The sequence below is a fragment of the Strigops habroptila genome, chromosome 12 (assembly GCF_004027225.2).
Source record: "Strigops habroptila isolate Jane chromosome 12, bStrHab1.2.pri, whole genome shotgun sequence".
Lineage (NCBI taxonomy): Eukaryota > Metazoa > Chordata > Aves > Psittaciformes > Psittacidae > Strigops > Strigops habroptila.
This window is the reverse complement of record NC_044288.2, coordinates 25004601-25028605: the sequence shown is the minus strand read 5'-3', so window position 1 is coordinate 25028605 and position 24005 is coordinate 25004601. Positions and strand designations below refer to the sequence as shown.

The following is a 24005-nucleotide window of genomic DNA, read 5'->3' as shown; positions in this document are numbered from 1 at the left end:
CACTGCCCTCCTCCACCCCCTCTTCATGCCACCCCTCTGCTGCAGGTGCAGGCGCCCACCCCACGGGTCCCACTCTTGCTTCTGTCCCCCCAGAAAACACATCACTTATACCACTGGCTTTCAGGAAGAGACACCGGTGCTCAGGGTGACTTCTCTGTTGCTGATGGTTTCCCAAGGGCTTTCCCCACCAGCAGCACTGCTGCTGCTTCCCGGCTCCTGCGCTGCCCACCACCACATCGGAGCCCTGCAGGAAAGCTTTCCCCTGCCTGGCCATACAAACAGGCAGGGACGAGGCTTCAGTGGTGAGCACTAAGGGTGCTCCCTGGTGAGCCTGTGAGGAAGCGCCGGTGCCCTCTCCTGCTCCCTGCCTTCCCTGCGCTGTCGCTCGTGGCGAGACACAGGATTCTTTATCGAACAAACCAAGCCCTCAATGGCCAGCATGTGGAATTTCATGGCTAATAACGTGTGAGAGGCACACAACACACCACACACATGGACATATCTTCATGCACCCACGTATACCCCCAAAGGACTCCTTCCCGTCCCAGGGAACCCCAGTGGCTGTGGAGAGCGGGGGGCTGGAGCCTGCCATAGGTACCTGCTACCATCTAGAGGAGAAACCTCTGCCGAGCACGGAAACCTCACATCCCTTCACAGATCAGGCTTTGCTGATTCAATGCCCTGTGTGTGACACATGCTAAAGCATCAGATTTCAACATTTCTAACAACTACATTTTTTTCTCTAAATCCCAAACAAAATCACTGTAAAACTTCCTGTTTTTTGTCTAAACAAGTCCAAACAGAAGCAGCACATCTCATGTGGGAACTGCCACACCTTTTGCTGTTCCTTCTCCCAAAACAGCTCATGCCTCATTTTCTGGTAATAACATTAAGGAAATAGAATAATCAAGGCAAAAAAATAAACCTCCTCCTACCTTCCATGGGGAGGGTGAACTGCAGCGTGCCACTGTCCTGTGCAGAAGCTATTCCCGTGTCCCTGCAAGCCAGGAAGTCCTGCCCGGGGCAACTGAACTCCAAGCCCATCTGCTCAGCTTTAAGCAGGACCGCTGAGATCCCACCCAGGATGGGGTGGAGAATCCTCTCTGGGAAAGAGCAGCTGGGTCACAGCTCCTTCCAGCCGCTCCACGCATCTTGGCGGGGCTCTGACATGCAGTTTCCTTTCTCTTTCCCTTGGTATTCAGCAGCAGCCCCTTCGGCTGCCATCTCACATCAGCATCTACAACGGAGTTCACAACAGGGATTGAGTGTGACAGTGCCAAAGGTGTGGGTGGCATGGGCACCAGCAAGGAATCTGTTAGGACATAAATGTAGGGTACATTTAGTTTAAATGAGGATGGAGCCGAATGAAACATGCAAAGGTGCTTAAAACACTGGTTCTGACATTGAGAAATCCTTGATAACTGGAGCACGGCCCAGCTGCATGAGCTCAGTGCAGAGCACGCTGCCCAGCACTATAACGCAGACACCACCCCTGACACAGCTCTAGTTTGGCCAGAGGCAATGGGAAAAGCCTGCTAAAACTAGTGTTTTTGCATTGAAACTCTTACCCAGCAGAGGTAATTTTCTTTAAACCCACCTCTCTATCACATTCATTCTGGCTGATCAGGAGGCAGCTGAGCATGGTTTGACCTTGCTTCACAGTGAATGGTCCGTAGAGGGAGCATGGTTGTACACGGGCAGCAGGCTCCCAACAAGATGGGCTGCAAGTAGCACCCATCACCACACAATCCACCTGGGTGCTGGCTGGTTTGGGCTTCCCTTGGGCTTTCAGGAGGGTAGAGACCAGAGGATGCCAGTAGCATATTTGAGCTTTAATGTGTTTATTGCCCATGACATGCATTTGTTCAGTTTTGGACCTGTTCCCTCTTTCTTTGAGACTGAACTGTCCAGCACCAGGCAGCTCACACAGGCCCTGGGCGAGCAGCCAGCCCTGCTCCCGCTGCCACAGCTCACCCTGGGGACATGTCAACCTGCCATGGCAATGGAGAGATGGAGAAGCCAGACGGTGTGTCCAGCAGATCTCACCATGTCATTGCCAGGAGACCAGAGCTGCTCCTGGCCTCCATTTCCAGCTGCTCCCTGCACACAGCAGCTGCCTGGCAGGGCACCGGCACTCAGTACTGGTTACCTCTGTGCCACAGTCTCACACCAGATAACAAGGTTAAGCACTAATGAAGGAAAATCCCAAAATGTTCCAGGTCCTCGTGACTGCCAGACATATATAGCAAACTGAAACAACTCCTTGTGAGGTTCCTACTTGGAACACGCTCCTGTAGCATTTGCAGAGGGAGACATCCACACTCAGGTCCTGGTTACCGTGACCAGGAGTGGTTAGGACAGCCACATACAAGGCACACTGGTGTGATGAGAACAGAACTAGCTTTCACTTGCTTCTGAAAAAGGATGTCTGAAAGAGTAATGTCTTCTGACTCCAGAAATCAGAGGAAATGGAGACACAGGCCTCGCCCAGGGCACCCTTCAGAGAAGGTCCCAGAAGACAGTTAACCCCTGGGTGCCGGGGGTGGCCCTGCCTGGGGCAGGCAGCACTCTGCAGGACACTGGTACCTGCACCCTGAACCCAGTGCCTGCAGTGATGCAGACAAGAGTCATTACTCTTCACAAGAGGAGCACACAGCCCCGGGGCTCCCTGGGCCACATCTCCCGCATGACCAGCACTCCCTGAGCAGAGCTGTCCCCAGACCCCCAGCCGGGGCTCAGCCAGCCCCGCTGCTGCAGGGCTGGAGGGACGGCTCTGTGCCCCGTGTGACACTGCTGGCCCCGGCTGCCTCCCCAGCCCCGCTGAGCTCCCCGAGGAGCAGCCCCATGATATTTTTAGCCTGTTTACAAAGCCAGAGCAGCACATGAGCCAGCACGAGCAGTGCAGCCAGTGGTCAGCCAAAAGCCATCTGGGTAGCAACGTGGAGGTGGTTTTCCAGGGTAGGTGCTGGCATTAAAGAAGGAAAGCAAACCAGAATGAGCACCAGGAGAACATCTTGCCCTTCCTTTAATAAGCTTTTCTCTTTCCGAGCCTCCCCTTGCTGGGGACTCGGCTCTGCAGGAGCAGCAGCATGGGGGTACCACAGGCTCCTGCTGCTCCCCTTCAACACTGCTGGAGACCAGGCTCTGCAGGAGCAGCAGCATGGGGGTACCACAGGCTCCTGCTGCTCCCCTTCAACATCGCTGGAGACCACGAGGCAAGAAGAAACTGCAGGGGTCTGGTGGCTGGATCTTTTACATGGTCTCCCCAGTGAGAGCATTATCCACCTTGCCAGTGTCTGTCTTGAACTGCGATACTTGGGTTAAGCATGGCAGCCCAGGAGCAGTGGCAATAGTTGTCAGAAAAGTGACCAGCCTTCTTCAGCTCCAAGCTGAGGTCACCTGGAATTCGTGTGCACAAGTCACGTAAGTGTTTTGGCCATCCTGTCATAAGCAGAGCAGGGCATCGTCTTCCCCTTTCTGTGCAGATCATTCCAGAGGACACCAGGTAGATGCCTCTGGTTCAGTATGAATGCCCTGAAGCTCACGCTGTAACACCAGTCAATGACGTTTGCCCTTTTTCCAACACTTACAAGCTGGCGAGGTTTGCTCCAGTTAGCAGGTTTTGGGATCGACATTATGGATTCTTCCCTAAATGCCACTTCAGTCCCATGTCACCAGGGATGGGGCTGATGTTCATCACGCTTCCCTGCTGCCCCTGGCTCAGAGTCCGAACCTCTCCTTAAGGTGAATGAAGGGTGCTCCAGGCTTCCAGGCAGGTACACAACAGACCTGCTGTGCTCTCAGCCAGGAGGAGGCTCAGCTCAGTCACCATCACTGTTCTTCTTTATACAGCCCAGGGCAAGCAGGAAGCAGCCGTGTTAGAGCTCTGGCATCTGGTGCAGGGTAGGAAAATACTAACCACGTCTCTGTCCTTATATTTAGGGAAAACATGTCCTTGCTGCTTTCTCACAGCCCAGCATAACTCGCATGCATCTGTCTGTTCTGGAAGGTCACCCAAGTCACAATGAGTCAACACAAGATGTTCCATCTCAAAGCATGGCTCAGGCAAGCTGTGTGCTCAGACACAAGCCCAGCAGAGCCAGGCTATGGGTGGCCAATATGTACGAGGCAGGGAAAGGATGTCTTAGAAGGCTTGAGCCAACACAAGTCTCTGGTGGTGACTGCAAAACTAGAAAGGTGGGGAAATCTCATCCCCTACAGAGCCAAATGCTCTTTCAGGGAGAGCTGGGCAGGCCGGTGTGGTTGGTGCTATGCTGAGGTGAGGAGGGGCAGCGCAGGCTCAGCCTGGGGGGGACATTGCTCTGCTTGCTCAGCACCCACAGCTGAGCTCTGCCCTGCTCAGCAGGAGCCCAGGAACAGCTTCAGCAGGACAGTGCTGCTGGGAGAGGAGGCAGTGACCTGGGTGAGCAGGGGGCAGCCTTGTACACTCTTGGGTATGGATGGCTGTCTCCTGCAGCACTCTGAGCACCTCCAGCCCAGCCAGGTCTCACCAGACATGCCCAGGGCTTCACACGGGGGTTCCACAACGTGCACTGCTGCCAACAGAGCTGCTGGTGCAGCAAAAACCACTGCTCCCACCCAGGTCTGTGCAGACACGGCAGGAAGAGGCAGCACCAGGGTACAAGGCAAATGTAAAGCCTTCAGTGACCTCCCTTGAAGATGAAGCAACCCTAGCGATGCCCATGGGGGATCTCCCCACATCTGGAGCTGTTGCACCCCAGGGAGGAGCTGGTGCATTCAGTGCTGCAGGCGAGCTGTGCGGAGGCAGCAGGGGCAGGGGAACAAGCGTGTCTGGCTGCGTTGGCCAGGGACCTGGGCCAGGTACCACTGGAGGAAAGGGAGGTGTGGACTGGCAGGAGCCCTCGCTCCATCCAGCGCTAACCCCCAGGCACCGGCAGAGATGCAGCACAGGCCATGGCATGCTTTGTTTTGTGAGGATCAGTACAGCTCCGCTGGTCTCCGGGCACAACGGGAGGGACTGCTGTTCCCTGGGTGCGTGTGACAACACTGCAAAACAGTTGTCGAGGCAACCGGTGCCCTGGATAAGAACCTGGACAGAGCAGGGAGGAGAGGCAAGGGGAGAGCCTGGACCCCCTCTCCTTCCAGTGCTGCAGACGGTGTCTTGGTCCCTCTGCTCCCGCAGTCTCAGGGGAGCTGCCTGGGAGACCCTGGCACAGAGCACACCCTGCCATCCCGGGAAAAGGCAAGCAGCCAGCCCCGGCCTCGCTGCTAGAGCTTTACTGCCCAGCCCTTCCTGCTATGCAGCACTCGGCCTGGCACACAGCAGGTTGTTTCAAAAGCCTCTGGCCTGTCTCCCCTCAAAGCTTTTGGTGTGGTTTATATTATGTCCCAAAATAGAAACAAATGGCTGAAGCGCAGCTCGCTGCAGGAGTCTCTTCCCTTTCCAAACGCAGCCCAGGCCTCAAGGTGCACCGCAGGGGCCCAGGATCAGACCTGGCTCTGGATGAGCTGTCACTCAGTGCTTGGCATCCTGCTGAAGGATCCCCATGGCCATGCTGCTGTAACGCCCTGAGCCCCAAGCCTGCGGGATGCTGCTGGATGCAGGGCTGGGAAGGGCTGGCACAGCTCCCAGCCCGGAAACCAGCCAGGAGCAGGTCTGATACCATTCGTGGGGCTTTATCTTCTTCTTTTCCTCTGCATTGACTCAGAAACACACGAGCACTGAAGAGTTGCCTAATTTCTTCTTTGGAAGGCCTTATCGCAACATTGATTTTAGAACAGATCAGATGCAATAATATTAGACAGAAGAAAATGTATCTTTTGCTCTACTGAAGACTGTTGCTTTCTTGATGTTACCTTTGGTTTTAACACCATTACGTAGAAGAACTAATAACATCTCAGACATGATTGAACTCAGTCACAGTAAGTTATACTGCCTTTTGTTATTGTACAGAAAACAATACAGTTAGACTTTGGAGAATTACTTTGACACAGCAAGGAGTTTCTCATGCCTAATTCTCCCCCATCTTTCTGTAATGTAAGTCTAGCAAACACATTATATTAAAAATACTTTTTCCTTCTCTGACAAATAGCAAATCATATTTAATATCTACAAAAACCTCAACTCTAACTGCTATCACCAACAGCAGCACATGTACCAGCACAGCCCTCAAGACAAAGCCTGTGGTTATGGGGCACGTGAAACAGCAGGAGGGAACAGCTTTGTAAAAGGCTCAATATAATTAAAACACCCTAAAAATCAGAGGTCCAGACTGACAAAAGTCCAAAGGTTGGAGAGAGAGATGATCTCTACAGGGTTTTAAGATAGCCGTAGCCTGGGTTTCTAAGTACCACCTCAACTGTGTCACTCTGGGAAGGGGTAGGCTGAACTCAACCAAAAGGATGCACTTTTTCATAGGAAACTACTGAAAGAGTTTCTATTTTTGAAGTGTTCTTTTCTAAAGTACAAATACTTTGAGATGCCATTTCTCTTGAGGTTGTGCTTGAATATGTTTTCCAATTAATAACAGGGCTACTAATTTAAAACTTTTTTTCTAGGAAACCCAGAACTGCAATAAACTGTGGTCCTGAAGTCTGATCTTTGTGATATGCTCCTGCACCAGAAGTGGGAGCTTGTGTTTTCCAACACTGAGGGCAGAGGGATAACACAAACCTTCCTGAGCAAATGCCTGAACAATGAGCACTTCGAAAGGATTCCTGAGCATGCTGAGCCTTATTCATCTCATCTGGGAGACTTATAATGTAAGTTCTGGCTATTGTTTTACAGAAGAAACAGACCATCCACCCAACAGAATTTCTGTTCCTTCTGCTCCTCAGTAACACTCACACTCAACATTCCTGCTGACCAACACATATCTTGTATCTACACATGATAAACCCTCACCAGTTCCAGTGGACTGCAATGCCAGTCTGGTGTGGTGACTCCACAACTATGGGTTTGGTGCCACCGTTCAGTCCAGCTCAAACACCTTGGTGTTCTTATGCCAGGGCCGTGACCAGCCCATACAAATTAAAGTGAGGATTTTCAAAGCAGTTTGAGGACCCTGGAGACCTCCAAATCATATATCTCACACACAAATACAATTCCCGATGTCCTGTTCCTCCACTGAAAGTCCCCAGTTAATCTGACAGCCTCTTTGCTCCATCCTAAGGGAGGGGTGTATCATGCCTTGTAGCATCAATAAACTTGCAAACTGAAATACAGCCTTAGGCCAAAGTATAACTTGCTTCATTTTGAAAGGGGAACAGGGATGTTTGCAATAACAGTCAAGCCCCTTGGCACCTCTGAAAGGTCTGCTTAGAAAGAGTGAAGTGCCTGTAGGCTCAGGGGAGAAAAGAAATCCCTCAGGTTGGTGGTTGCAGCTTTGACTTATTTTGATCCCTGTCTCAGGGCTAGAAGGAGAGAAGTCTTGTTGGCAAGAGATTGGTGGGTTGCTGGGGGAAATAGCTACAAAATCTGTTTCTACAAGATGAATGTAAGCCACGGGTGGAAAGAGCTCTGCTCAGCCACTGAGCTTCTTCAAAACAAAACTCTAGAAAGCCATTTTCAGCCACTAGAACATTTATTACTCTTGGCCTGTCTGGGATGCTGCCAGCTCCCTGTTGAGGACAGGGACCACATGCCTGCGGGGGGGAATAACATCCCATCTGCAAGCCCAATGTTCGCGTCTGTCCTATGTGGTGCAGGGTCCCAATGCAGCCCCAAACCCGGCACCCCCTGCTTGGCACTGGCTGTATGAGGGTCTGCTCTGTACACATCTGCGCTTGGTAACACGCAGCCTGAGAGGAGAACACTTGTGATGGGTGGGCAGACAGGGTATGTTTGACATCCTAGAAAGGCTTCCTGAAAAACCATGTGGGTTCAAAGTCACATAAAGCACCAAAAAATGAAGAGGGGCCCAAATCTGACCCTTACAGCTTGGGCCAATTCCCTGAGCAGCAGCCACCCAAAATCCCACATGATACAAACCACACCAGCCCCAGATTTCCCCACATCAGGTAGAAGAAAAGAAACCTTTAGGAAATGGGCTTTGGGGCAGTCATTCTTAAGAGCTTTCAGCTATGCTTTCACTTATAGATACCCACTACACTTCAAGAAACACCAAGGAAACACTGGAGATGCTGATGTTAAGAAATGAAATGGGAAAACTGGAGCACCCTAAGGTGGGGTCAGGTTCTCAGATCCGAGACACCATCCTGAACCGATCTAATTTTGTTATTTTGATTTTTTAACTTTTTCAAGACAAGCCATTTTTAAGGTCACTAAGAGCACTCTGGTGGGGTTATTTATTTGGTTGTTTTTAAAAACAAGACAACTTGAGGGTAAAAATTTGTATTTAGCCAGAGAAGCAAACTAGTTCCAAGGGTTTCTGCCAGGCATTTGCATCCGTCAAGATCAAGAAGTTCTCGGTTCCAGCCAAAGAAAACATCGTGTGTATATTTTCGTCCAGCAGTTGTAAGTAGCTCTTTCCATAAGATTTCACTATGCCGAATACCAGAAACCTTGCTGCAAAGCACAGGCACCAGCCAAGCCTCTCGGGGCTGGAACCACGCGTATTCCCGGGTGATGCTTGGCACCAAACCTGGCAGCACTGGTCAAGCAGGGCTGCAGCACAGCTCCCCTTGCACATACAGCCCATCCTCTGCCTCTGCATCCAACCAGCTCCAGCAGGCGTGAAATGGTGCAAATCCAGGGACCTTGGGGTGACAACGTTTAGCTCTTGATCTAGACTCATCATGGCATGATTGAAGCAGCAGCAGATTTTGTGCAGATATACAGAACAGTTGGGAAGCTCAGATCTGAAGTCAAAAGCTGACCTTTCTTAAGCTCCCTGGGTCTTGACCCAGGCTTTGGTTTAGCCTCATGGCTGTTACCAGTAATGTTACCAGAGCCAGTAATATTTGTTGTGGACACCAGCAGAATGAGTCTGGCCAGAGCTTTGCTCTGCTTTCACGCCAGCCCCAGGCTCAGAATCACCTACTCCTCTACACCCCCTTTAGGTGTCAGTCCTTAACCTGCATTGCTCTGACGGACACATGTTCCAGACCAAAAGCATCAACTTGGAGATTTCATGTGTTTTAGCCAAGCTACAACACACTACCTACTCTCTTATTTTTGCCCACGTTGTTCTTTACAGTCCTTTTGAACATCAGCATCACCCAAGAGCATAACAGCAACAGGAAGAAAATATGAACCGGAATAGGAGTTCCCTACTTGGCCTTACATCAAATTGGCTCCTACTGCTGTCAGTGCAGGCAAAAGCTGAGCAATGGTTTGGGATTTTTTTACCCCCTGTCCACTAAAAACTTTGGAGTTCAACTTAAAAACAACCTCACCACTGCCTTCCAGAGCCAGGCTGCCTGCAAAGAGCTGTCAACAGGACACAGCAGTGCTTTGCACACTCAGAGATGCTCTCAGAAGTTTTAGCTCCACCATTCCTGGGTTTACCCAAAACTTCTGTATTGACTTTACTCTGAAAATCTGCCAGGTCTGAAACCAATCAAGAAGCTCTTTGTATTCACCTACCTGCTATTCCTCACTGAGCATATGTATTTTTACCACAATACACCAGACTTAAAGTCCCCAAAGGTCCTTCCAGCCACCTCGCTGTTCTGGAAGGAGGTTTTACTTAGCATGCGTTTCATAAGCAGTGATTTCATCCTGCCATGCAACACTCGCACTTCCCTCACCAGGCAACAGGCCAGCAGCGTGTTAGTCTGTGCACTCACAGCTAGTTTCTCAGAACGTGAGTTTTTTGCTGTATTGTCCTGAGTTCTTTATGTATCATTAACTACAAGCTGGCATCCAAGGGAATATTCCTTTGTTTACTCTCTCAGGCTTATTTCTAGGCTTGTCCACACAACTGCTTGTAGTCATACAGCTTAAAAATGACATGTGTGCCTTGAGAAGAGACTGCTGGTCCTTGCACAGCCAACATCTTCCTATTTGAAAATGTCTGCAAAACTCCATCCAAAGAAAAAATAGAACTATTGAGAGCTAAATCAAGCTAAATCGTTTGATTTCTAAATCAAACTCTAGCTAAATCTGAACGTTCACAGCTTTATATGCAAACCGTCAGTTCAGAACACCCGCTCAGTCCCACAAGTGACAAAAGCAAGGGCAAGGACAAGTGCTCTGGCGCAATACACCGTCACGACTCCCGGTGCAGCAGCATTAAAACAGGCACACAAACAAGCAGAGGTATGTTCATTCCTTGCTCAAGGCCCAGGCACTCGTTTCCCACCAGTACAGGATCAGATGTGTCCCTGGACTGACCTGTGAGGCGCTTTTCTCTCGCGCTCTTCCAGAAGCCATCCCAGGCCTTGCTGGCGGAGCCCCTGGGGTGGTCACTGAGGCATCGCCTCAGCCGGGGCTTCCCCAGCACCTCCATCCTCACCCGCACAGACCCAGCCTCCTGGGGAGGAACCGCAGCACATCAGGGCCACAGCAAACCCACTCCCCAGCTTCTGCCGCCTAAGCTGGCCTGGAGACGTTTCTGCACAGGAGAAGTCTTCAGGCGGCTCATGAACACCCCTCCGGCAGGCGCGGGGAGCAGCGCCCAGGGCAGCAGCCTCCGGAGCACACCCAGTCCCGAGGCTCTGCTCTCACAATAAACACAGCCGTTCCCTGCTCCACAGGGTCATAAATAAGGAGTGAGGCTCTGCGGCTCTGGAAGAGCGGCATCTTCACATTCCCACTGCGCAGCATTAACCATCTGTGTAACGGCTTCCCCCGCCTCTCTGAGCTTCCTAACTCATGCTTTCTGTGTGGTGGCCTGCCATCTCCTACACTAGTATGCACTTATTGTAGGGGATGGGCTTGGATTTTTGATGTTAATTTATTTTGAATAGAGCAGCCCAATCTAGAAGTGGAGTAGGATGTTTCTGCTGTGTTCTGGGGATTATTGCCCCAGCCTGGGTCGGGGCAATCCCAGGCACAGCTACAGGTTGGGCAGAGAAACGATTCAGAGCAGCCTGAAGAGAAGGACTTGGGGGTGCTGGTTGGCAAGAAACTGAACGTGGCCCGGCTTCAGTGTGTGCTTGAGCCCAGAAACCACCCGTGTGCTGGGCTGCATCAAAAGGAGCGTGACCAGCAGGCCGAAGGAGGTGATCCTGCCCCTCTACTCTGCTCTCGTGAGACCCCACTTGCAGCACTGTGTGCAGTTCTGGTGTCCCCAGCCTAAGAAGGACATGGAGCTGTTGGACAAGTGCAGAGGAGGCCACGAGGATCATCAGGGACTGGAGCACCTCCCGTACAAAGACAGGCTGTTCAGCCTGGAGAAGAGAAGCTGCATGGAGACCTCAGAGCAGCTTCCAGTAGCTGAAGGGGGCTACAAGGATGCAGGAGAGGGACCTTCACCAGGGACTGTAGCAATAGGACAAGGGGTGATGGGTTCAAACTGAAACAGAGGAGATTCATGTTGAATATAAGGAAGAATCTCTTCCCTGTGAGGGTGGTGAGGCGCTGGCACAGGGTGCCCAGGGAAGCTGTGGCTGCCCCATCCCTGGCAGTGTTCAAGGCCAGGTTGGACACAGGGGCTTGGAGCAACCTGCTCTAGTGGAAGGTGTCCCTGCCCGTGGCAGGGGGTTGGAGCTGGATGGTCTTAAGGTCCCTTCTAACCCAAACCAGTCTGGGATTCTATGATTAACCTAAGCAAAGGTTTTGTGCATTCAAACAGGAAAGGTCTCCAGGACACAGATTAATCAGTCACCTGAAAGCTGTCCTCAGAAAAAACCCCGCTCCAAAGGCACTTCTGTGCTATCCACTCTCTATGCAGCAACAGGGACACACAAAAATCCTCTGCCACATACCCATTTACTTACATGCCTGGAAATAGGGCCCACAGAAGTGTGTTCTTACAAGAGCTAAAAGAAGTGGAGGCACATCCAAACACTAAATTTATGTTTCCTCTCCATTTCGGACATGAGAATGAAATAGCTTTGCAATGGAAGCTGCTGTGTATGTACAAAACCACATACCTGACATGTAGCTCAGCACCAATGAAAGTCCTTGGCAAAATCCATCCTGGAAAAGAAAAGGAATTAATGGGGACATAGCTTGAACTGAAGGTGGTAATGAATGCCTGCTGGTGTCACGTACCTCATCCACCACTTCCAATTTTGGCAGCAGGTTTGGGTCTGACATCTCACAGGAACGCCTTCCAGTGGTGTTTGCTGACATGAGTTCAGCACACGGCAGCACTTACCAGGCTGCTCCAGCACACTCCTCACTGACACCTCAGCTGATAAATCACCCAGCCCCACAGCTGGATGCTCCTCACTGAGTACAGAACTGCAGCCAGGGGAGGGCTGAGAGCACCCTGGGAGTCTTTAGAGCTGATTCCTTATGTTGCAGATTGATGTTGCAAGCCTGCATTCTGATTAAGACAACTTAATTAATGTTCCCCAGCTGAAGGAAACGTGAGGACTGGAGACACAGCTGATGAGAAGCACGGGGACTGTTCTGAGGCTGTGAAATGCTGCATGAAGCATCCCCTCCTCAGAGCTGCAGAGCAGACTGGGTAGTTCTGAGCCACAAGTAATGCGTTAGGTACAAACTTACATTCCCAGCTGATCTTTTGGCCTGTATTTCTAAGGTGCTCGGAGTAGGAGTCATGATGCAGAGAAAGCACTATGTGTATGCTCCCATTTCAACAAGTGTTTTCGGTTTGGACAAATGCAATCCCAGCTAGTAATTGCAGGGGTATCAGGGCCACACAAGCTGCCATTCCCCACTCCTCCCTGCCAGGGAAAGGCTTGGAGCAGCCACTCACCCTGTGCAGGATGGCTTGCAGATATGTCCCTGGCTGCATTCAGGATACCCTTCCACAAAGGTAACACTTCACATGGTGAAGGCATTTAGGTTTAAAACCAGCGTAAGCAGCTGCCTAAAAAGTGATGGCACACACTCACTGCAACTCATGCAAGAGGCTGGTTTCCATCCTGGTGCCTGTGAGCTGTGGCAACATAGAGACCCCCTGAGCCCTGTGAGGGCAAAGCAGAGCTCCTGCCACCGGGCCACACAGCTTAACACGGCTGCTGCTCAGAGGAGGGAAAAGCATTGCAGACAGTGGGACAGAGATAGCAAACTGACAAAGTGATGCTCATTTCGGTTTGCTTGATACATGTCATGTCACCTCCCACTGCAGTTATGCTGGCAATGCCTCCAACCAAATCCAGAGCTTTTTAATAGTAAAAAGCTGTTAAATGCATTTTGTGCCACCTGCAGAGCTCGGCGTCAAGCCTCATCCCAGAGAAGCGTAGTTTTCTTTCTGCTGCTGAGAAAAGGTCATGTGGGTTTCAAACGTGCTGGAACAAGGCATCAGAGGAACACCGGGCATCACCGACATGCCTCCTCCCCACTGCAGCTTTGCTCCCAGACCCCTACGTGCCATGAACCGTGGCCCTGCAGCCCCTCCGCCACCTGCACCAAGGGCTGTGTTCTGCTTCGTGTCTCCTGTACTGGTCTGACACCTTCCTGTGTGGGGACAGCAGCAGTCCTGCCGAGAGAGCAGAGCGACCTTCAGGTTTGGTGCCTCTAAGCAAGCCCAGCAGCGCTGGCATGCTCCTGGCATACTGCTCAGGCTCCTTTTGCTTTGATTCATTTCTAACCTGATGCCTAAAAAGTCTGGGGCAGTCACCTGCAGCTGGAAAGAAGGAAATCTTTCATAAAACCAAAGAAATCCAGAATGAAGAGTCAGGCTGCTCTAAAGAACCTCCTGTTGTTTCCCAGACGTGACCCTGGAACATGAGGCATGCTAAAAATAAAGCTGTGGCTAGGCAAAAGCAGCAAATTCGCTCCACATTCCTAGAAGCTTCTCACATTCACATCTCCGCCTTGGGACTCTTGCAAGGGCCAAAGCATTTCCCTAAATACCAAGCCATTTCGAGATGGAGCAAACATCCTCACTCAGCAGATGTGTTTAGGAAATGTTAGCATTTTTAAGTGGTCCAGAATGGTAAAACAACATATTGGAACAAAAACACCCCCAACAACCAGTCATTGGAGTTGCTGCAAAAGTAATCTGAATCTGTCCATAGTATGAAAGGCCAAGATACAACTGGTTTTATGCACCATTCAGCACCTCCCCTGTACAGAACTCTTCTGTTTGTGCATCTGGATTTCATCTGCATCCAAATAAGGCTGTGGGGTGATGTTTTAGCCTGAGCTGGCTGCAGCTGGTGACGATGTGTTTGGATGCTGCCACTCTCTCAGAAATATTTGAGGGGTGTGTGAGCATGTGCATGCTGTTAAAAAAAGATAATTAATGACTTAACAGCTAAACTTGCCTCATTCTGTTGCCCAAGGAAACAGCATTACTCGCCAGCACAGAGGGGTATTTATTCACAGTTAAATAAAAATCACAGTTTGAAGACAAGTGGCTTCTCGTCTAGCCAAAGGGCTCTTACAGCATTTGATGAGCCAAGAAGAGTCCTGTGCCTGTCTGCAGTGGGCAGGCATTAAGCTCAGGGCTGGGCATTGCCACCAAAGTGAGCTGACACTCTGGAGTAAGAGGGATGTTGGTTTTTATCTTATGTGCAAAAGTCAGCCATTTCAGCCAATGTAAGAGATTTCCTTCCCATCTCCAGTCCAACAGCTAAAACTGACCATGCCCAGGGAGAGGCTTCCCTGGCAGAAGGAGGTAATAACTAGATCAAACCTCCCTAGTTAATGTTCGCGATCGAAGCAGAGAGCAAACTCTGTCATCCTTAACATTAATTACAAATACCCTGGTGATAAAAGCAGCCTGTATTCCTCACCCCCAGTCATATTGCTCTGTTACAAACATGGTGATCACTTCTCTCCTCCTCAAGAGGAGTGTTCAACCAAGGTTTTAGGATTAATTGTGCAAGGCAGGAACAAAGAGCACATTGGGGTGACCCCGCTCAGCCCAGCACCAGCTGTCTCACGGTCACTGGTGATACTGGATTTTGCTGACACTGGTACTTACCACCCTCCAGACAGACCCTCCAGCAGTGCGAGGAGGCTGGGGTGCTGCACCCCCCCGATTGCTCAGGTCAGTGTCTTCTATTTTGGATTCATTGCTTTCAAAAACACAAGCCAGGACACGCTGTCACCTGCATGCCATAGCAGATGGCATGGCAGGCAGCAGCAGAGAGCCTGTGGAGAGCTGTAGGACCTAATGTCAGAGTCACAGGTAGGGCAGAAACAGGCAAATGGTCACACACAGGCTAACATCCCCATTTCTTCTAAAGAAAACACATGCTTCCCTGCTGGCAAAGGCAAGAGACCTTCAGGGAGCAATGAGCGAGAACCAAGCCACCAACCACAGCAGCCACAACCCTCCCAGGTCTGGTACCTCTGCACGGACAAGATGTCTCCCAGCAGGGAAAGGGCAGACCTGCATTAGCTTAACCCCAGGGAGCACATAGCCTGGAGCATTCATGGCTGGACAATCAGAGTCCTGAAAAGGGCCAGGGCCAGAGCTGCTAAAATGAGGAGCGGGCTCAGCCCGTCCGTGTGAAAAGACCTGCCAAAGGCCTTTGTCAAACTGCTAAAGGTTTGGCAAAGACAGAGGCTCATCTCCCTGCACCAGGATGAGCTGTTGCTCCCACAGCTGAGCTGCCAACAGAGCAAACACTCACCTGCTTCCCATAAGCCTTCTCCTCACTCCCTTCTTCCTTCACCCAGAAAGGTTTGTTACACGCTACATTCCCAATATACGGAACTTGGAAATGGTGTAGTTATTTGTAGTTTGTACAACCAAAATTGCCTTTAATACCTTGTGGAAAACTGTGGAAATCAATGGAGCTCCTGTAACGGAGTCCATTGAAGCCAGGGTAGTCTCATGATGGACAGCTCGGTGCTCATCAATTCTTACTTTTCAATCAACTTGTTATTCTGCCACCCTTAACTTGTGGATTTCATTTTAAATGATAATCTGTCGTATAGGTTTGGTTATTTAAAATTCTGCTTTACCGTAGTTGCTCTGTGGAACATATGAAACTGCTACACCAGGAGCCCAGCAGCCTCCCAACGCGTCTGGGAGCCTGTGCCAGCGCAGGGGTTTTCACGCTATTTTAAGCATTTCCAAGTGGTTTCAAGCCTTAAACGATGAAAACATCAAGCAGCGAGAGTGCACTGAACTCAGGATTCTGCTGTTCAGCCTGGTGGGAACACGCTAGTGCAAACATTCAAATGTAAGCACCAGCTGGAAGCATTTCCTTCACTGCCGCCACCAAGCATTAACCGGGTGTTAACCAGAACCACTGGATGTGCGCGAAGGCGAAACCCAGGAGCTGCTGCCCTAGAAGGAAAGGAATTAGCTACAGCCAGGGCGCTGTTACAGTGAGGGAACACAGGCCTGCTTCCAGAACAGCACCAGGGCTGGAGGTGACAAGAGATGACTTAAAAGGCCCAACAGCAGGTTTTGCTGAAAACATTCAGAGGTTTAAGGAAGATTTTATGAAGCCTAAATCATTACAGAAAACTTGTTTGAGCAGCTTCATGCCTCCCAAGGGCCAGGTTTGTGGAGAGGAGTGGGACATATTGCCCAGGGTTGCACATCTGCAACACCTCCCTCTGCAAATCTGGCCTGTTTACACACGTCACATCAGGCTTGCAAGTACTGTTATTGGCACATGCAATTCAGTTCCATGTGACAGAAACAGCACATGGGCATCAAAGGGTGTTTATTTAGCCTTGCCTGGACCGGCTGGAGCCCCTGTGAGCCCACGCCAGGCTCGGCTGCAGCCGGCTCTGCAGTCACTGCTGCGGATGCTGTGACAAGCTCTGAGCCCCAGCTCTGAGCTGATGCTGCTGGGCCTGAGGAGCACCGCGCTGTGTGCGCTGCTGCAGCCAGGCTGCAGAGTGCAGCACTGCAGGCACCAGCCTCTGCAGGCTCCCAGGAGCACCTACAGACCTGCATCAGACACTGAGACGTGGTGCTCACAGGACACACACCCGCAGCGCTGCAGGCGGACGGGTGATGAGCGGCCGCGCGACAAACACCACCAAACACCCTGCTTAAAACATAGGGATTGGAAAATAATGTTTAAAAACTGAAGGCATGTTTTCCAGCAGTTTACCCCAAGGTTATCCATAGCCAGGGAACAGGGAAAGCAGGCTCCAGAGCTGAAGAAAGGATTTCTTTGATACATGTTTTAAATAAGATGCTCTCAGTTTCCCAGGAAATTCTAGGACAATATTGTGCTTTAGTTTTCACAGTCTCAGAATGATAGATTTATAAGCCTACACCAGGCTAAAAACTGGCAGCTCCAGGGGATCACCATGTCTCTGGAGACAGAGAATGAAGAGCTGACAACGTTTTTAGAGCCTGAAAAGGATACTCCTTGGAGTAAAATACTGTTGTTGTATGTGTGGGCAGGACAGCAGTCTGGTGTTTCTGCAGAGAACGCAGGCACTTGGATAAAATCATGAATGATACTATAAACTGGAGTGTTATTTCAAATAAACATTTAAGTGACAAGTGTTATTTCAACATGTCTTGTTCGGAGGCTGTAGAAAGAGCTGTTAAGTCTCTCTCAAAGTGCTGGAATTTCTTTCCTCCAGCAACACTTCCTGTCAGCAGGAGCTGCAGTGGCTGGGCAGGAGGCTCTCAAGTGTGACATTGCTTTTAGGATCTTGTTGACACCTTCTGATTTGGAAAAAGCTGTTCCAAATCCTACAAACCAGTAACTAAAGTGACGAGAAACCAGCGATGTGTTAAGCAAATATTGCCCAGAGTGACCAGAAGCCTTATTATGCCGTCAAATCACATTGTAACATGTTTGTTATGTTAAACTGCATGTCCCAAACATGAGAGTCAACAAAGTACAAACCCTAACTTCACCTTCAACACTGGATCTGCTCAGGAAAAGTGATCTCTGTGCCAGCGTTTCACCCTCCAGGAAGCAAAGGCTCATGCTGTCCTCCAGAGCTGCCCCGCTGGTTTGCACTCGCATCGTGTGGAATGTGCTGACAGCAGGATCATGAGCAGCTCCACACACCACGCTCGCTTACATGTCCTGCAGCAGCAGGCTGCTCAAGAGGTATTAAACACATTTCTTCAAGCCACTTCAGGTTTCAGATGCTGCTCATCAACAGGATCATTAGTGGCCGCGTGCTGCTGGCGACTGTTGCTGCTCTCCCTGTGATTAGAAGTTCTCTGGGGCCAGCACAGCACTCCCATGCCCTCGCCTGTGGTGGGTGCACATCCCAGTGACGCCCAAACCCCACTGTCCATGGGAATGCTCCCAGATGGAAGGAGTGTCCCAAAGAACCATATAGGCTGGTTGAAACAAAGCTCAACAAAACTTAGGAAATACATTTGAAAATGACCTTAGGTCTAAGCTCAGCTGTTCCCTAGAACACAGAGAAATGGACATGTAATGGTCCTGAGGGGTCTGTGCAGTGGTGGGGAGCTGGCTGGCCGGTTGCGCCCAGTGGTGGTGGTGAACAGCTCCTTCAGCTGGGGTCACCAGTGGGGTCCCCCAGGCATCAGCATGGGGCCCAACGCTGCTCAATGTCTCCGTAAGTGATCTGGGTGATGGGATCAAATGTACCCTGATGAAGTTTGCCAACGGAACCAACCTGAGTGGGGGAGTGGGCACTTCAGAAGGGAGAGCCACCCTGCAGGATGACCTGAAGAGTGGGCTGACAAGAACTGTATGAAGTTCAACAAGGACAAGTGTAAGATCTTGGCACCTGGGAAAACACAATCCAGGAGGGCAGCACAGGCTTGGATCTGCTGGCAGGGAGCAGCTCTGTGGAAAGGGACCTGGGGATCCTGGGGCACACAAGCTCAAGGTGAGTGAACAGTGTGTGCAGCTGCAGCCAACAGGGTGCCGGGTTACATCAACAAGAGCATCACCAGCAGAGATCAAGATGTCACTGTCCCACTCAGCACTTGCCAGGCCACACCTGGGATCCAGGGCTCGGTTTTGGTCCTCCCTATACAGAAAAGATGTCCAAGTCCAGAATCACTGCTCTGCTTGTATCAAAGCAAGTCAGGAGATTGCATTCACGTATGTAAGAACACGCTGCCACATCGCATCCACTGCCACAGCAGCAGCACATCACAGTCTGAGCTGAGATCCATCTCTAACAGCAGAAAGTTAGAAAAAAGTCTTTTTTGGGAGTGGAGATTCAGAAACTTTTCTTCCCCATCCAAACTGCTGACAATTCTGGAAAACTGGGAAATACACACTGAGAATACAGGGAAAACTCAACAGAAGAGCCTTTACTTCCAGATTTCACAAGAGCTGAACAAGTTAAAGGAAAACATAGAATCATAGGATCACTTAGGTTGGAAAAGACCTGAGATCTTCCAGACCTTTAAGATCATCCAGTCCAACCATTCCCCCAGCACTGCCAAGGCCACCACTAAACCATGTCCCTAAGGGCCACATTATGTGACACAAAACCACACGGAGCAAGCACCTAGTGTCACTGCCATGGGCTACAGGCAAGGGGAGGACTCCCACCCACCCTGATCAGTTGAATCCAGCTGTAGGAGGGGAAGTCACCACATGGAGGCAGCGCCTCTGGAGCCACGGGTGGAAAATGAGCTGTTATTTCTGTGTGAAGGTTAATTTGGGGTTTGTTGGTTGATGCAGAAGAAATGAAAGCAGAGCTGAAGGGCAGCCACAGCTAGCAAACTGTCACCAAACAGCTTCAAATGAATACTACAGCAATTGCCCAGGCTGGAACATGCTGTAGAGTGTTTTGTAACTGTACCTGTGTGCTAAGGAAGCCTTCTGCATAGTGCAATGTTTGCCTACAGCTCCTCTCTGGGTCTGGCAGCGGAGCTGTTTGTATGGCAACACTCTGCTCCCTTCCCTGAGCACGGGCCCAGTACAAGGGAGAAAAGCAGCTGAAAATGGAGAACTTGAAATCACGCCTATTATGAGACCCCAGAGGTCCCGTTCTCGCCCCATCAGAACACAGAGTGGCAGCGTTTGGTGTGAAAGGTGCTTATAAAACCTACAATAATTCCTGGTGGAAGCTGGAATTGGCATTTTAAAACTGGCCCATAGCAGAATTTAATGTCTATTTGACTGAAGTTTTTTTTCGCTCCATCCTTCTCCATGTTGACAGGTTTCCTGTGGTAGCAGAATCAAACCCCAATCCTGAAAGGACATGAAAACTGCAGGACTGAAGTGTTTTCATTCAGCGTTTCGTGTAAGTCTCAGTTTGAGCTGACAAATAAATACCCATAAAATGCCAGAGAGAGCTGGGATGTTAACTCAGAGCTAGTACTGGATTAACTGAGAAGAGGTGAAAGAACTACAGCCTCCACTGCTAGCTCCACACCTCAAGCAAACGAGGGCTAGAAAGGCTGGAAGGCTTCTGAACTGAGCTCAGGTATAAGTTTATATGCAAAAGGTCTCATGATATTGAAATTATCACCTTTCCCAGCAGATCAGAAACTGATGCTAAGCCTCAGCCCAGTGCAGAACCTCCAGCCATTCATGAGAGAACAGATCTGGGAGGGCAGGCGGGTAATGTCAAGCAGACTGGTTTCCAGAGGATGGTGAATAGTGGCTCTCCTAAACCTGTCTGTCATTAAATACCCCAAACTGAAAGATTAATCAATTGCAAATTTAAAATAAATACATTCAATGGCCAGAAAAGAGACCAGGTTATTAGATGTTGAACACTTGCAATTCCCCTGGTACCAACTTAGAGAGTACGGAGTCTTACTGACCATCTGCTATTGCTGGATGATAAGCTGACTGTGAGCTGGCAGTGTACCCTTGAGCCAGGAGGGACAAGAGTGTCCTGGGGTGCATTAGGAGGAGTATGGCAGCAGGTCAAGGGAGGTGATTCTTCCCCCTCTACTCAACCCTGGTGAGGCTAAATCTGGAGCACTGTGTCCGGTTCTGGGCTCCTCAGCACAAGACAGACAAGGAGCTACTGGAGAGGGTCCAGTGGAGGCCACAAGGATGCTCGGGGGCCTGGAGCATCTCATAAGGAGATATTGTGGGAGCTGGGCCTGGTTAGTCTAGAGAAGAGCAGACTGAGAGGGGATCCCATCACTGCAGATCAGTATCTCAAAGGCGGGTGCCAGGAGGATGGTGTCAGACACTTTCCAGTGGTGCCCAGCGACAGGATGAGGAGCAATGGCCATGAACTAAAACACAAGTTTCACCTCAACATGAGGAAGAACTTCTTTACATTGTGGGGGTCAGAGCCCGGGCACAGGCTGCCCAGGGGGGTTGTGGAGTCTCCCTCTCTGGAGACATCCCAAACCCTCCCGGACACGTTCCTGTGTGAGCTGCTCTGGGTGGCCCTGCCTTGGCAGGGGTTGGACTGGATGATCTCCAGAGGGCCCTTCCAACCCCAACCATTCTGTGATTCTTGTGACTTCATTTTTTTTCCTTGGGTTGTGGCTTTCCCTCCTTTGTTCTTTCCAGTCAGAACTCGTGGGGTGTTCGAGCACATCATTAGCTCAGCAATGTGCCTTTCTATGGAAGGTAAATCCTTTACCAGAGTCTCTGCTTAACCAGGGGACAAATGAGTAACAGCGACGTCCTCAGTAGAAAGTAGGAACAGAGCATCCATGAGCAGGTCTGTGTTGTCAGCCCCAGCCTAGAGCTGGCTCCAGAACAGCAATTCACATTTCCCATGCCCTGCGTGCAGCTCTCCAATGGTGACCTGAAAAGTTCTCCTTAAGCAGTAATGCCTTTTCCTCCCAGTTTTAAATTACTGATGTAAGCCCTTCTACATCCTACACATTTCCTGGGAAGTTGCATTGTTGACTATCCAATGATGTCAGTAACTTCACACAGACAGCAAACCGGACCAAAGCCTGGGATATAAAAAGTGCATGAATAGATGACACCAGGGACAACTTGATAATTTGCATTTCTGGACACATCTGAGCTGTGAAAGGCTCGCAACCTTTCATACATTCAGTACAGCCCCCTCAGAACACTCTATTACTCACAGCCTGCAGGCTTATCTCCAGGCTAATAACCAGCCATAAACCTGTAGATCTTGGTTAAGATTTTAAATCAGATTCATCCATTGCAGAGCGTTCCTTAAGTGAAATGTAGCTCCATGAAAATGAAACACAGAACTCAGCAAAGCCTCTCAACTCCCCTAGAATATGTTAACACTTTTCCAGTGTATCAGCACTGAGATGCTGAACAAAACGTTCTTTCTAGTAAGAAAAGTTTCAGACAGGCAGGTGACAGGACTGCTGGGGATTGTGCTGGGAAGAGGCATACCTACCCAAAATGAGAACACAGAATGGCTCCTGGTGTCCTGAGCTGGCTCTCAGGGACACACGGCCTCTGGCAGGAACTTGCTGGGGAATTCAAGCAAAGTGATAAGCTATAATAAAATGATCACAACAGACACATAGTAAGGGCCTATAAACTGAAAACAAAGTCAAATACTGCAGATGACATCAGTTCTGAGTTAACAGCTAGCACTGGAGGTGGCTGAGCACATCTGATGCCATGGGACCAGGCAAGGCTCTTGTCTGAGAGCAAGGACGGAACTGAGCACTGGCAGGTCATGACCACCAAGGTAGGTTCTCAATGACAGGAGAAAGGCAAATGCCACAGTCATTCTTAGGAAGGTGTATGTGGGATACTACGGGCTGGTCAGCCTCACCCCAGTGCACAGGATGAATACGGAGCCAGTCTTACTGAGACATGTCCAGGCACACAGAGCAGCATGACTTTACCAAGGGCAAATCCCACCTGATGGACGTGGCACCTCTGTGATAACTGGCTCTGTAGCTAATGGAGGAGCAGCAGATGATGTTTATCCTGACTTTAGCAAGGCCTCTGGCTCCAAGTTAACTGTGAGATGACGTCAAATTGGTGACAAAGGGTGGACAAGAGCACAGATGGAAAATCACCTGAACAACCGAACTGAGAGGGCTGTGACAAGCACCACTGAAACAACTCAAGATTCAATTCACAAGTAATTTCTTACGTGCTTACTCTGCTTCAATATCACACAGGCTGCAGGCCCTTTGCCTTTCAGGACTTGCAGAGTCTGGAGTTTGGCTACCAATCTTCACACTCTTCCCCCTCAGCTGATGGAATGCATTTCACCAACTGCTTGAAATACACTGTCATTTTGGATCTCTCTTCTAGCTTTCATTATGCAAAACTCTGCTAAACACTTCCCCTCCTCATTGCCCAATGTGTAAGCTGCTTTAGGGAAAAAAAAGGGTATGTAAATCTGCTTTATAATTACCTACAGAAAAACAATGCAGAATGCTTCAACAAACCATGGCCAAAGGCTTCTCTCAGTCAACACTGCTCAGCCAGGATCTAAAGGGCTGTGAGGATAAAGCGTGCACACCACAGAGGAATCTGCCAAGTTGCTCAACTCAAGCATGTTCCCCAGTGCACAGGCTTCCTTTCTATATGCACAGCTGTATGTCCTTCCCTGGGACAGCACCTTCAGGAACTGAAGAGCTTTGTTTTGTCCTTGGGAATTCTTACCTACAGGAAGTTGATGTTGCTTCTTCTGAAAGTGCTTATGACCCTCCTGTAACAGAGCTCCTCTCATCACTTCCCTTTGTGCATCCAGCTTCCAGCCCCACAGAGGAGCCCTGGCCGGTCGCAGAGTTACTGCAGGCTCCTGGCAATTTGCCCCTGTAAGGTTACAAGGAGCCACTGTTGCCAAGTCAGTCTCTCAACCACATACTTACAGGTTGCACAGAAGTTCTCCCTCACCCTGTGTGAGGACACAGAGCAGTGTCCTGCTGAGCCCCCAGCAGCGGTGCTCGCTCTGCTCCTGCAGACCGGGCACAGGAGCAGGCAGGCCACCAGCCAGTACCTCGCACGTGCTGTGCACACAGTGACCACTACTGCTCCCCTGTGCTGCAGCCTGCAGCGGCAGAAGGTAGATGTACTTACTGAACACCTCTTGATGGACAGAAATGCCTTTAGAACAGGGGGGTCACTCTGGGACAAAAGCCAAACTTCATTTTTAATCTATAGTTCTAGGAAGAGGGAAGTGACAAGGATTATTAAATTAGAGGTTTGCATTTCTGAGCCCAATACCAATTCAA

At 50.2% G+C, this 24005-nt stretch overlaps 2 protein-coding genes and 1 long non-coding RNA gene across 5 annotated transcripts in view; 1 reads left to right on the top strand and 2 right to left on the bottom strand.

Moving 5' to 3' along the window:
• LOC115616182 (rho GTPase-activating protein 7-like) overlaps positions 1 to 1913 on the bottom strand; it is a 47690-nt gene extending 45777 nt beyond the window's left edge. Inside the window, exon 1 of the mRNA XM_030505160.1 lies at positions 936 to 1913. Coding sequence (XP_030361020.1) covers positions 936 to 1044 — 109 coding nt within the window. The 5' untranslated portion in view covers positions 1045 to 1913. The remainder of the gene's footprint in view (positions 1 to 935) is intronic.
• On the top strand, positions 1299 to 23478 carry LOC115616185. The gene is made up of 4 exons (XR_003994224.1): positions 1299 to 1314; positions 7214 to 7219; positions 21962 to 21967; positions 23405 to 23478. It is a non-coding gene; the product is annotated as an uncharacterized LOC115616185 (long non-coding RNA).
• Positions 18065 to 24005, bottom strand: part of PANK3 (pantothenate kinase 3) — a 32146-nt gene continuing 26205 nt past the window's right edge. For 2 of the 3 annotated variants that reach the window (XM_030505173.1, XM_030505169.1), the window contains one exon: positions 18065 to 18216. In XM_030505173.1, the coding sequence (XP_030361033.1) occupies positions 18121 to 18216 (96 nt within the window). In that variant the 3' untranslated portion in view covers positions 18065 to 18120. The remainder of the gene's footprint in view (positions 18217 to 24005) is intronic. The other variant, XM_030505168.1, reaches the window with a different exon arrangement.